Genomic DNA, 13,082 nt, shown 5'->3' with positions numbered 1-13,082 from the left:
ATCCTGGTAGCGGGAGGGACCGAATCCTCGCAGCTAGGTGAGCCCCAAACAACAACCTGAGTCTGGCCTCATCCCACTCTGCCCCTCCAGGGACTAGTAGGTCACACACACGTAGCCCCTCCACAGCCTCAGTGTGAACCATAGTCGGCCAGCAACTCAGGGGAAGGGAGTCCACCCATGAGTCACCAGTCACATCGATACTCCGGCCATCTCCAATCAAACATCTGGTATGCGCCAAAATAGATGGCATGTAACTCCTGATCTCGCGCCACATGAAGGAGACTCGTCGCCCCCCTCCCCCCGCTGCCACTGAAACCCCCCGACCATATCTGGCTGCCATCACCTGGCTCCAGAGGCCATGAGGCTCAAGCAAGAATCGAGCCGCGTGCCGAGCAAGGAGCGCCTCGCGTCTCGCTATGAGGGACTGCACCTCCAAACCGCCCTCGCCGATAGGAAGGCACACCTGCTCCCATGCCACCAGGTGCACTCCGTGACCGCCACCGTATGACCCCCACAAGAAACTCCGAAGAAGTCGCTCGATCCTCAACAGAATCGTCTTCGGAACCACTGTGTTGGCCATAAGATACACCGGTATAGATCCCAGCACCGCTCTAACCAATGTCACTCTCCCCATCATAGATAAGGAGGGAGGAGGACGCCCTCCATCCCTCCAACCTACTCTGGACTCGCTGCATCAAGCCGGAGCACTCCGCCACCCGTAGCCTCCGGCCAGTAATGGGAACACCTAGATAGGTGAGTGCCCCCTCCTGCTCTGGTATCTGCAGAATCCCTCTGATCTCCTGTCTGACTCTGCTCTCCGTGCTGGGGCTGAAGGAGATGGTGGACTTCAGCAAGTTCACTCTCTGGCCGGACGCCACGCAGTAGTCTGCCACCACCCTGCGGAGAACCCGAGCGTTCGAAGTCCGTGCCCTGGTCAAAAGAAGACAATCATCAGCAAAAAGTAAGTAGGAGATAGGTCGAGCCCCCAGGGCTGGGGTATAAGCCTCCAGCTCCCGACTAGCGCACACCCTCTCCAAGGATCGAGACAAGATATCAGCACAGATAATAAACAGATAAGGGGATAAGGGACATCCCTGTCGTAATCCTAAGGTAGACTCAAAGAAGGATGACGGAGTGTCGTTGACCAAGATAGAAAATTTTGGCCCACGGACACACCCCATCACCCAATCAATCCACTGCCTCAGGAAACCATAAGCCTCCAAAGCTCGCTGAAGAAAACTCCACCTGATCCTGTCATAAGCCCGCTCCATATCCAGCTTGACTGCCATTAAGCTATGCCGCTTCGAAGCTCGCCGAAGATCCCAAAACATTTTCTGAGCCAACATAACATTGTGAGAAATATTTCTGCCGACCACAAAGGCCCCCTGCTCCTGGCTAATGATGCCCGGTAAGAAGGGCTTCATTCTACCCACCATGATTCTTGCCACAACCTTGTATAAGGTTGTGCACAAGCTAATGGGACGAAAGTGGCAAAGCTCAGTCGCATTCTGACGCTTAGGAATAAGCGTAATAAAGGTGGCCTTCCAGTCCACAGGCATAGCTGCCTGGGTAAAGAAGCACTGAATGGCCTCCACCACCGCAAGCCGGATAATACTCCAGTACTGCCGAAAGAAGAAAGGGGGGAACCCATCAGGTCCCGGGGCCTTGTCCCAGACTGCCTCCTGTACCTCCAACGTCGACACCGGCCTGATCAAGGCTACACTCTCGACATCACGAATGCCCACATCCACCCTCAGCGGGCGGTCCCCATCGCTGGCCTCCTCATCCACCGTCCATCTAGTGCGGAAAAAGTCAAGTAAGGACTGGCGGATAGCAGGCTCGCTCTCTACCCGGTGTCCGGACCCATCTCGCAGAGAGTGAATCATGCTCCTCCGTCTCCGTATGATAGTAGACCGATGGAAGAATCTAGTATTACGATCCCCCTCGCTAACCCACTGCACGCGAGATTTCTGACGCCAGAAGATCTCATGTTGACGTAACAACGAGTGGTGGGTTGCGAGCAATCCCCGGAGATCAGCCATATCAACCTCTGGGAGCGTACCTCCTAAATCTTCCTTCCTTTGCAGCTCGGCGATCGAGGACTCTACGCCCTCCAGTCGCCGGAAGATATCACCCACAACCACACGATTCCATCGACGAAGGCGTCTTTTGGTCAACTCGAGTTTGCGTGAGACCTGTTGCATGGGATCGCCATGCACAGGAATCCGCCACGCATCGCGAACAATATCCTAAGACTGGGGATATGACAGCCAAACCTTCTCGAAACGGAAGGGGCTGTGATGCGTAATGCCCGGTGAGGTGGAGAGTAGCAATGGGCAATGGTCCGAGGCTATCCGAGGCAGGTGGCTGACTCGGCCAGAGGGGAATCGGAGGATCCAATCAGGGGATGCAAAAGCCCTGTCTAACCGTTTCCAAACCCGAGCATTGCCCTGCTGATTATTGCACCAAGTGAACTGTGGTCCGGAGAAACCTAAGTCTACCAGGCCGTTCCGCGACACAAAGTCACGGAACTCCCTCCTGTCCACTCGATCCGTGAAGGCAGCGCCCCCCCGCTTCTCATCCTGACTCAGAATACAGTTAAAATCACCAATCACTACCGCCGGAATACCCTGGGCGGTCAGATCGGTAATCTCCTGCCAAAGGATCCTCCTGACCCGGTGATCCGTGCTAGCATATACACCACACAAAACCCATGGAGCAGCGTCGGGTGTTGATATGACCATGATTACTTGTTGAGAGCAGTTGTGGAAGACATCAATCGTCGCCACACCCCGCCTCCACAGAACCAAAATCCCTCCCGACAACCCCTGGGAATCGACTGCATAGGTCTCCCAATCCCTCTCCATACGCCGCCTCAGCCGGCTGAGCCCCTCACCAGATAATCGGGTCTCATAAAGGAGACAGATCTCCGGACAATGAATCTGCACCAAACGTTTGAATGAAGACGTGAAAGATGGCTTGGCCGCCCCTCTGCAGTTCCAAGAGAGAATCATCATGGATCACAGTCCACATAGTCGGCCTCAGATCCATCCTCTCCTAAAGTCGCGGGGACATCCTCAGGCTCAGAACCCAGGTGGCCTCGCTCCTCCACCCCTCCACCAGGTGCGGTTACAAACCCCATAACAACTGCCCTAACCCGCTGGGCGGCAGTAGAATGGTCCATAACCGCTCCTAGTGGTAGAGCATCGGTCATGCTCCCCACCATGTGTGGGGGAGGGTGGCCTCCCGCCAAACACCCGCCTGGGGTAGTGTCCTCCCGCACCCCTGCAGTGAGGATAGGCGGGCCAAAGCGAAAGACCCCCTCCGGTCCACTCCCGGGGCCCGCATGAGCATCCCAAGTCGGAATCACACTCGGCATACCCATCATGGGTGGGTCCTGATCACCGGCCTGAGGGAGCCCCAGACCAACCGCCGTCTCCTGAGAGGGTGGGCTGTACCGGAAAGGGCCAGCCCACTCATCCTGGGCCAGAGGAACCGGCTCAAAACTATCCCCTGGGCCGGAGGCTAGCCGTGACTCCCCACCAGTCTGGGCCTGCAAGGCATGGGCTCGCGGGCCCTCCTCTCGGCCTGGATGCGCCAGGGCCTGCAGCCCTGATGCGACCTGGGCCCGCAGGCCCTGCGCCACTGGGGCCTTCGCGCCCCCTTCCCGATCTGCGGCCCAGGCGACAGGCCCGCACTCAAACGGGGGCGCAGAAGGGGCTGACCCACTCACGCGGGTGGTCGTGGACCCGCACGCGATGGGGGGCGCAAGGCCGCTCGCGGCAGGGAGCGGGGAGGGGGGTACTCGCCCGCTCGCAGCAAGGGGGGCGCGGGGGGGCGCTGGCCCGCTCGCAGCCGATGGCACGAGCGGCACGGGCCCCCCGCTGGGCGCGCCCACGCCTCGTGGCGCGCCGTCGAGCCGCAGTGAGCCGATGGCTCGGGGCGCGCCCTCCGTTCGGCCCGCAGCAGCCGGCCCACGACCGCGGCGCCCAGCCCTGTGGGCCCGCGCGCGTTGGGCCAGCGCCGGTGCTGCTTGGACCGCCAGGCATGGGCCTGGTTGTGGGCCAAGGCCCGCGGGGGGCCTGGGCCTCTTCTGGTTCTGGGCCTGGGCTACGATTGCCCTGCTGGGCTCAACGTCGGCCCGTTGGAGGGCCTGGTCTACCGAGCCAACCGGGTCGACCCGCCGGCTGGGCCCCGGGTCACCCGATTCAACCCTTTCGGAGGCTGGGTCGCCAACCATGGCAACCCGGTCCAGGCTACCAGAGGGGGCCAGAGCCAAGAGGGCACCACCACCGGCCAGGGGCGACCGGCGGCGGGCGACCTTAGTTGGCTTTTGCCAACCGTCGGTATCCGCCGGGGATGCCGGCGAGGTCTGACCAACCGCCGGAGGTGGCGGCCCGGTCGAGGAAGACCCGGGTCCCTTGGGTCCCTTGTCGGAATTGGTCGTCTCCCCCAACCCCGGCGGACGGTCCTCTCGTGGGGCTCGCCTCCGAGAGGCCACCATCCAAGGGCCGTAGATCGGCCCTTGGTTCTCCTCCTCAGTTGCTGGAGGAGGCTGAGCATGCCCCGATTCGCCCACCGGGTCCGCCGTCCCCGAGGGAGGTCCCCCCGCTGCTGGGCCATTCGCCGGAGAGCGACAGGCGGCATCGCCATGACCCAGTCGCCCACAGCGAGGGTAGACCGCCGGCAGGTTCTCGAACACGAACGGCTGCCAGCGCACCTTCTTCAACCCTTGGATCAGTACCCCCGGTAGCAGGGGCGCCGTGGTATCAACCGCGATTTTAACCCGGGCAAAGCCCATCGCCCCCTGCTGCTCGGTGACACCGTCCACCGCGATCGGTTGTCCCGCCCTGGCAGCGATATGGAGGATGGTCGAGGGCGACCAATACTCCGGTGGTAGTCGGGGCAGACGGAGCCATACCAACGCCGTCTTCACCGCCGTATCCTCGGGTTCGAAGTCTGGGACCCAAGGGCTCATGGCGAGGAGCTGCCCCGCCACCACCCACGGGCCCTCACTCAGGGCCCGGTCCCGGTCCTCCGTCGACTGGAAACGGAGGGCGAGGTAGTCGCCCGCAAGCGGGACAGCCACCACGTCCTTGAGTTTAGCTCGGGCGGCCACATCTTTGGCCACCCACTCCGCCGGGATGCGGCGGCCAAAGCTGCGAGCCACCAGAGCTCGCCCTTCCCACTTCTGCCGGGCCGCCGCGATCGGCTCCTCCGGTAGCCGGAGAACATCCGGAAAGCGGCGGCTCAGCCGTTCGACTTCCGCGGCTGTGCGCCACTGGGTGACCCACGGCCCCGGCCGCGACCAAGCACCGCGCCCAGATTCAGAGTGCTTACCCGGTCCTCTCGCCGCTCCCTCCGTCGTCTTCCCCATCGAAGCTGTGCCCATCGGAGCCTTCCCTTTGCGGTCCATGGAACCTGAAAGAAAGAAGGTTAGCCTAACAGAAAAGAGCCTGGGTCAGGGGTGCCTCCCCGGCCAGGCCGACCGACAAAGTCCCCGATGCCCTCGCCGAGTGGAACCTCCGCTTCAAGACTCCCCCCCACTGTCACCTAGCTACCCGATCCGGTTGCCGAGAGCCAAGAAACGCTTGCAGGGCAGAGTCGTCACAGAAACCACTCGACCCACCACGCCGGATGTCGAGAGATCGTCGCCCACAGGAGCTCCGATGCCCTCGCCGAATAGATCACCTCCGCTTCAAGACCCCCCCCCCACGCTGTCACCAAGCTGGCCGACGGTTGTCGGGAGCCAGGTGCGCTCGCGAGGCAGAGTCGTCACGGTTCCACACACCAAGACACCACGCCGGACGCCGAGAGATCGTCGCCGACTAGCCGTTAGACTCTCTCTCTACACCGGAGCTTCTCGCTCTAACTAGCCGTTCTGAGTAACTAGCTTCTCTCTCTCTTTACTGTTTTCACCTCTCTCTTTTTTCCCCCTTGTTTTTTTTTTATAATCAAAACGGCAGATTAAATAGCTCTAAAGTAAGTACATCATGCCAGATCATGGAAAAGTAAAGAGTACACAGAGGAAGGAGTGTCTCCCCTAGATGTCCAAAGAAATTTCCCGGAGTGCCGGGCGATGAAGGAGGCGACCCAATCTGCTGCCTGGTTCGCCTTCCGAAATACGTGTGCTGCTTGGAAGCCCCCAACTCCTGGGCTAGTCTCCGAGTATCTCTAATGAGAGGATGGCCATCACCATATCTATCCACACCTCAAATCCAGTCAATCACCACAGAGGAATCCTCCCCAAGAAGCACCCTCTCGGCACCAAGGACTCTCCTCACAAATGATAACCCCTCTCATGCTGCCCGAAATTCTGCCCCTACAACCGTAAGTCCTAGCGTGCGCTGACCCTCGGCTGCCACCAGCCTGCCCCAGAAATCTCTGATCACAAATCCAACACCACCAGTACTACCATCCACCAACATACTTCCGTCGAAATTCACTCTAAGATGACCAAAGAATGGGGGCACCCAAGAAACGAGGGTGAACCTGGGCGCTATGACAGCAGATGAAGTGCCCCAGATGTCCCTGGCCATCCTAACAGTGAACAATGCTGAGGCTGCAATAACCTCCCCCGACTGTGATATAGCTCTATCAACTACCATCCTCGGTGGAAGCCTCCTACCCTCAAAAATACCAGCAATCCTGTCCAACCAAACGTGGTAAGCCATGTATGCTCTGAGGATACCCTCCTCCCAAGACCTAGGGCTCCGAATGGAGGCTCACAATAAAAGAATCAGAGCCTCTGCTGACTCCACCGACTGGGATAACGGGACCGGTGAACTGCTCCAAATCTCACTCGCCCTCGGACACTGCACTAGAACATGATCAATAGTCTCCTCCGCCTCCGTGCACACCACACAGTGCTGCGCAACCCTCACTCCTCGTCGGGATAGCAGACTCCTGGTCGGCAGGCAACCCCATGCCGCCTTCCAAATGAATAGCGCTACCCGCGGATGAATCCGCATCCTCCAAATCCATCCTCCCTCAATCTATCGGCCAGTCTCCCTACTGAACATGGGAAGAAGATCCCTAGCTCGTACCCGCGTCCGTCCTGATGGCCTCCACACTAGCCTGTCAGACTCCCCTCGCGATGGAACCGAAAGTGCCAAAACCAAATCTGCTAGCTGCTCTCCGAATGCCTCCCGAATCAGCCCCTCTCTCCACAGACACCCAACAGGGTCCAATAGATCACATACTCTGTATCCATCCAATCTTGCCGAGTCCACCAGGGTCGGCAGACAACTGATCGGCTGCTCAGTCACCCAACTATCTGCCAGGACATTGATCTATTGTCCGTCCTCGATAGACCATCTGATCTCTGGAAGCACCTGCATGGCCCTGGCGCACATCTCCCTCCAAACCGGCAAATGGTGTCGTCCTGCCCTCGCCTCCGGGACCAAAGCCCCATACTTGGCCCTCATCAGTGAGGACCACAGACTATCGGGCTCTAGTATAAATCTAGCAACATGACGTGCCGCTAGAGCCTCCCGCCTCACCACCAAACACTGCACTCCCAATCCACCAACCCCGGTCGGCTGGCACACGACCTCCCATGCCACCAGATGGATACCGCCTCTACCACTACTCCCCCCAGATGAAGTTCCTGAAGAGCTGCTCAATAGTCTTCAAAACCTCCACTGAAATAAGAGAGTTGGAGAGAAGGTAAGTCGAAATCGACAAGAGTACCGACCGAACTAGGGTGATCCTCCCCATCATCGAAAGTCTGTGCCTCTGCCATCCCTCCAATCTATGTCTGATGCTGAGCTCCAGAGGAGTACAGTCCCTGCGACGTAGCCGCTGACCCGAGAGCGGAATCCCCAGATATGTCAGTGGACCCACCTGCTCACCCACCCCCAGAATCTCCAAAATAGAATTCTTCACCTATACCCTGGTCTTCGGGCTAAAACATATCGCTGATTTGGACAAATTGATACACTGCCCCAACACTGCGCAATAGTCTCGTAAAATCCTGTAGTTAACCTGTGCGGCCTGTCGAGTCGACCGGGACAACAATAAACAGTCATCAGCGAAAAGCAAGTGAGAGATCGGCACAATCCCCTCCACCGGCCTATAAGCCTCTAACTCCTGTATAGTCGCAGGATGTCTAAGAGCTCTATATAGTGCATCGGCACAAATAATGAAAAGTAAGGAAGAGAGAGGACAACCCTGGCGCAAACCTCCAGTAGACTCAAAGAAACGGAAAGGAGTACCATTCACCAAGATGGCAAAAAAAGAATGTTGTACACAACCCATCACCCAGCTGATCCACATCTCGAGAAATCCAAATCCCTGCAAAGACTGCCGCACAAAATCCCATCTTATCCTATCATACGCCCGCTCCATGTCAAGCTTGATCCCCATCAGGCTCCTCCTCATCGGCGCCCTACGGAGATCAAACATGAACTCCTGGGCAATGATCACATTGTCTGTAATGCTCCGTCCTCCCAAAAAAGCCCCCTGCTTCGGACTGATCAACCTCGGAAGAATGTCCTCAACCTAACGGCAAGTATCTTCGTCGTAGTCTTGTACAAAGTCGAGCACAGGCTAATCGGTCGAAAATGTTCCGGCTCAGTAGCATCCTGCCATTTCGGTATCAAAGTGATAAATGTCCTCTACCAGTCCCTCGATATAGTAGCGGTACTAAAAAAACTGTTGTATGGCCTCCGTCACCTCCTGTCTCACAATCGACTAATACCTCCTGAAGAACACCGGAGGAAAACCATCCCGCCCCGAGGCCTTGTCCCCTTCCAGGGACCAAACTGTTTTCCTAATCTCCCTCTCCGAAACCGGCCGGATCAATGCTGCAGACTCCTCCTCCAACACCCGAGTCTGAGGCATCGGGATGTCCACTGAACTCCCATCCCCTATCTACTCTGTCCATCTAGCTCTAAAGAAACACTCCACAATCCTCCTGATCAAGTTCGGGTCCTCCGTCAGCTGCCCATCCTCACCTCTGATAGCTCTGATCCTGTTCTGATGCCTCCTAATCACTATCGCCTGATGAAAGAATCTGATGTTTCGATCCCTTTCTAGAATCCACTGAACGCTTGACTTCTGTCTCCAAAAATCTCCTGCTGCCTAAGGAGCGAATCATGTAGTGCTAGGTGTGATCTAAGCTCCCCCAACTCCTCCTCCGATAAGCCTCCACTCTGGACCTCCTGAGATTGTAATCTGGTGATGGCCTCCTCCAAGCCCTCCAGCCTCCTAAAAATATTCCCCACCTCCTCACGGTTCCACCTCCTCAACCGCCTAGAAGTCAACTCCAACCTCCGGGACACACGGTGCATGGCATCCCCCCTGACTGGCATACTCCAAGCCTCCTTGACCATCTCCCAGGACCGCGGGTAACAAAGCCAAATCTTCTCAAATCTAAAAGGAGAGCGACCAGAAATAAGGGCCTCGGTCCTCACCAATAATGGACAATGGTCCGACGCAATCCTAGGCAAGTGTCTGACATGGTAATTTGGAAAGCGTTGAACCCATCCTGCGATGGCGCAAACTCTGTCAAGTCTCTCCCAAACTCGGGCCTGCCCCTGCTGATTATTGCACCAAGTGAACCGCGGGCCTGAATAGCCCAAGTCAATTAATCCATTCGAATCAAGAAAATCCTGGAACTCCATAATTTTCCTTTTAAAGGTAAAGGGACAGCCACCCATCTTCTCCTGGGAGTCGGTAATGCAATTGAAGTCCCCTGCTACTAACATCGGATGGCCCTGACCAATCAATTGGGATGCCTCCTCCCACAAAATCCTCTTTCCTATAGTCTGTACTAGCATACACAGCTGCGAGGACCCATAGATTTCCATTACCTTCCGAAATAACCAAGATTGCCACTTGAGTGCAAACATTAAAAATGTCAATTCTGCAATTACTCTGAGCCCAAGTGACGATGATCCCTCCCAACAGTCCCTGAGATTCCACTACATAAAATCCCCACGACCTTGGCACCGCCCTCCTTGCCTTCTCTATACTGCTTCCAGATAAACGAGTTTCTAACAATATACAAATATCTGGATTGTGTAGAGTCACCAACCTGTGAAAAGCCGGGGCAAAGTAAGGTTTCCCCGCACCACGGTAGTTCCAAAGAAGCACCTTCATAAATTACTAGATGGATCGACACAGCCCAACTCCCCGGAACCACACCTACAAGAATCCTCCAAACTCACCCCACTGTCAGTCACCCCACCATCGGCCTTTTTTTTGGTGAAAAAAAAAAAAAAGGAGGGGAGGGGGAGGGACCAGCCCACCCGCGTAGCAGCCCCATTACTGAGCCCCCCTTCCACTAGGGAATGTTCGATACAGGTCGCAGGTTTCGCGTGCCTTCCCCGGCCCGTGGGCTCGTCCCACTGGGTTCACCGCCTCACGTGTGGGTACGTCACCCCAGTGCCACCTTGGTACAAGTGGAAGGAAAGCATAACCGCCAACAAGCCAGCCGGGCGTGAGGCATCCGGTCCCCTAATTTAATCGACGCCCGTGCGTTTCGAATCCGGGCAACTTGGGCGGAATTATCGCTCTCTTACCATCAGGCTAGTACCTTGGTGGCACCATCGGCCTTAACTCCCTTCACTGAAGCCAGCAACTGGAGCATGATGCGATTGTGTGATCCTTCACTGTTTGGCTGTGCCAAATGGCATGCATTGGCTACAGGATCCTCCCCCACAGTCCCCTAGTTCAGCCTGCTGCACTCCATCACCCATGGCAAGGTCTTTGGTTCCCTTGGAGAGCACCACTTCACCGGCCATTGGCTTGCTATTGTGGGCCTGTGCCCAATGGCACAACTCACCCGTCCCAGCCGAACTCGGAACATCGGGAGGAGGAGAGAGCTAGCTGGCACCATCGCTCACGGCCGCCCCCGCTCCGCCCCTGACTTTCGGCATCGACGCCGCATCCCCCAGTTCCGACAAGGAAGCCTCCACCGAGGCCACCCGGTTGAGCCGGACCGTGCCATGGCCCCTCAACCCCCCGGGAAAAGGTAGATGGTCAACGCCTCTGTCCACCGCATCTGCCCGTGGCGGCCGACCGCACAACGTCGACAAGGGTGGAGGGGAACTTTTGCTCCTCCGGCGAACGCCGCCCACTGGCCTCCTCGGCGTCCCCGATGCCACCGAAGGACCCAAACCCACTTCCGTCGAGCTCAGCCCCAGCGGTCGCTTGGACGGGCTCCTCGACCTCTTCCGTGGGCTAAGGCCGGGCCAGCCATGCGCCCAGCGACGACAGGCTTGGGCCCCTCCCCAGCCCGGTTCAAACTTGGATTGAGCCCACCCAAATCCGGCCTGGTACTCGACTCGACGCCTTACTCAATGCCAACACCAGGTTGACTTAGTCCACCCCCTCGCGTACCCATTCTGGCCGTCGGAGCATCCTTCTCCGGCGTCTTCCTCCGGGCTACCTTCGAGGGTTTCTGCCAGCCCTCTAGATCAATCGGAGAAACACTAGAGGTCGCCTTAATACCCTCTGCGCTCGGACCAGAACGGGGAGGTGTCGACGCCGGGTCCCGACTTGCCACCGACTCAGTCGTCACCTTCCGCCTAGCTGCCGACTTGGCCGCCCGCTGATGCCATCCTCCAGTAATCCATAGGTAGCCCTGGCAGTTGTAGCCAGACCACCACTTTCCCAACTCCTTCCACGCCCGGCACGAAGTTGGGCCGCCATCGATCCGCAGCCAGCAGCTGGCCGGCCACCGTCCAGGGTCCACTCAACACTGCAGCCTCCCGATCTTGCTCGCTCGCAAACTTCACCGCCGTGTAGCCTTCCGACAAAGGAAAGCAATCTACGTTGTACTCCAATTTTCCCACCCGTCGGTACTCCTTCGCCACCCATTCTGTCGGGACTCTCCTACCCAAGCTTCGCACCAAGACTGTCGAGCTTCTCCAGATCTCTCTCGTCCCCTCCAGCTCCTCCTCCGGGACCTCCACGACCTCAATGAAGCACTTCTGGAGTGCCACCAACTCACGGGCAGATATCCGATGATTGGTCCACACGGGCTGCCTCGGCGTGCCCTTCGCCACCTCCTCCCACGATGGAGTCTTCACCGCACCGCCGAGGGCGGGCATAGCCGGTTTTCCTCCACCGATTGAAGCCATCACTCACCCTGATTTTTTATTATAAATTCTTTGCTTTCTTTTTTGGTATGTGTGGTCCCACTTATAATCTTACATATGGGTTTAATTTACCAACTCCCCATCCATGATGCTATATGGACAAGAAATAGAGCCACAGGACCTTCAAGATTGTTTGTGATAGTTATTTTAGCATTTTACTTAGTGCAATCTAACATACATGTCCAAATTTCATATATACAACATCCTCTGGAATGGTTACTCATTAACATAGGTTCAAATAGGCCGTCTCCTAATCCCAATTTTGCTTGCATTATTAAATGTTAGAAATTGCAGTAAGACTATCACTCTGATTTGCAGATCAGGAGCTTGCCAGTAGTGGACTCTGAAACAATTTGGACCATAAAAACACTTGGATTGATTATTCAATTATGGGTCCAAAGGTAGATCCATAAAAATTTTCTTGTTTCGGGTTTGAGGCGGGTAAAGATATATACCTTCGACCTGATACAAACTAGAAGATTTACCTAATACCAAAACATAAATATTATAATTTCATACGAGCCATAACTAACAATCGTTCAACTTAATACCTGCTCGCGCCTAGAAATAGTGCTTTTGATGGGTAGGATTTTGGATCAAAATTTAGATATGCACCTCTTAAGTGAAGGTAGAGGAAATTGAATTTGCAAGCAGTACAACCGCTTGTGAATTGGATGTATGCCAAAATTAATTGTACAAATTGCTTCCACTATTTTTTTTTTTAATTTTCAGAAAAAAAAGTGCAAACTAAGAAAAAACAACATCATGTATTCTGTATGGCGGCTCAATCGATGGTACACAATCACAACCCCACAACAAAGTACATTAGCTCAAGAATCAAAGGATGGTAACCTAGCAAATATACAGTGTAGATGCATGACAAAAGGACGCTTAAACCTTGGCTTCAAAACATCCACAGATGAATCAAGCATCTGGCTTGATAGCCTTGCTAATTCCCAGTGTGGTCATCAAAGT

At 56.1% G+C, this 13,082-nt stretch overlaps 1 protein-coding gene across 1 annotated transcript; it reads right to left on the bottom strand.

Moving 5' to 3' along the window:
- Nucleotides 1-2,249: 2,249 nt before the first annotated feature.
- Nucleotides 2,250-2,867, bottom strand: LOC120104612 (uncharacterized). The gene has a single exon (XM_088719350.2). The coding sequence runs from the start codon at nt 2,865-2,867 to the stop codon at nt 2,250-2,252; it is 618 nt and encodes a 205-aa protein (XP_088575476.2).
- Between the last annotated feature and the right edge of the window lie 10,215 nt (nt 2,868-13,082).

The sequence above is a fragment of the Phoenix dactylifera genome, chromosome 3 (assembly GCF_051530095.1).
Source record: "Phoenix dactylifera cultivar Ajwa chromosome 3, Ajwa_hap1_PhDact_Kaust_v1.1, whole genome shotgun sequence".
Lineage (NCBI taxonomy): Eukaryota > Viridiplantae > Streptophyta > Magnoliopsida > Arecales > Arecaceae > Phoenix > Phoenix dactylifera.
Note: the sequence above shows the minus strand (reverse complement) of the source record. Positions and strands in the feature narration are given on the sequence as shown.

Coding starts and splice junctions, on each gene's coding strand:
- LOC120104612 (XM_088719350.2), bottom strand. CDS start 2,867: ATGGAGAGGGATTGGGAGACCTATGCAGTCGATTCCCAGGGGTTGTCG.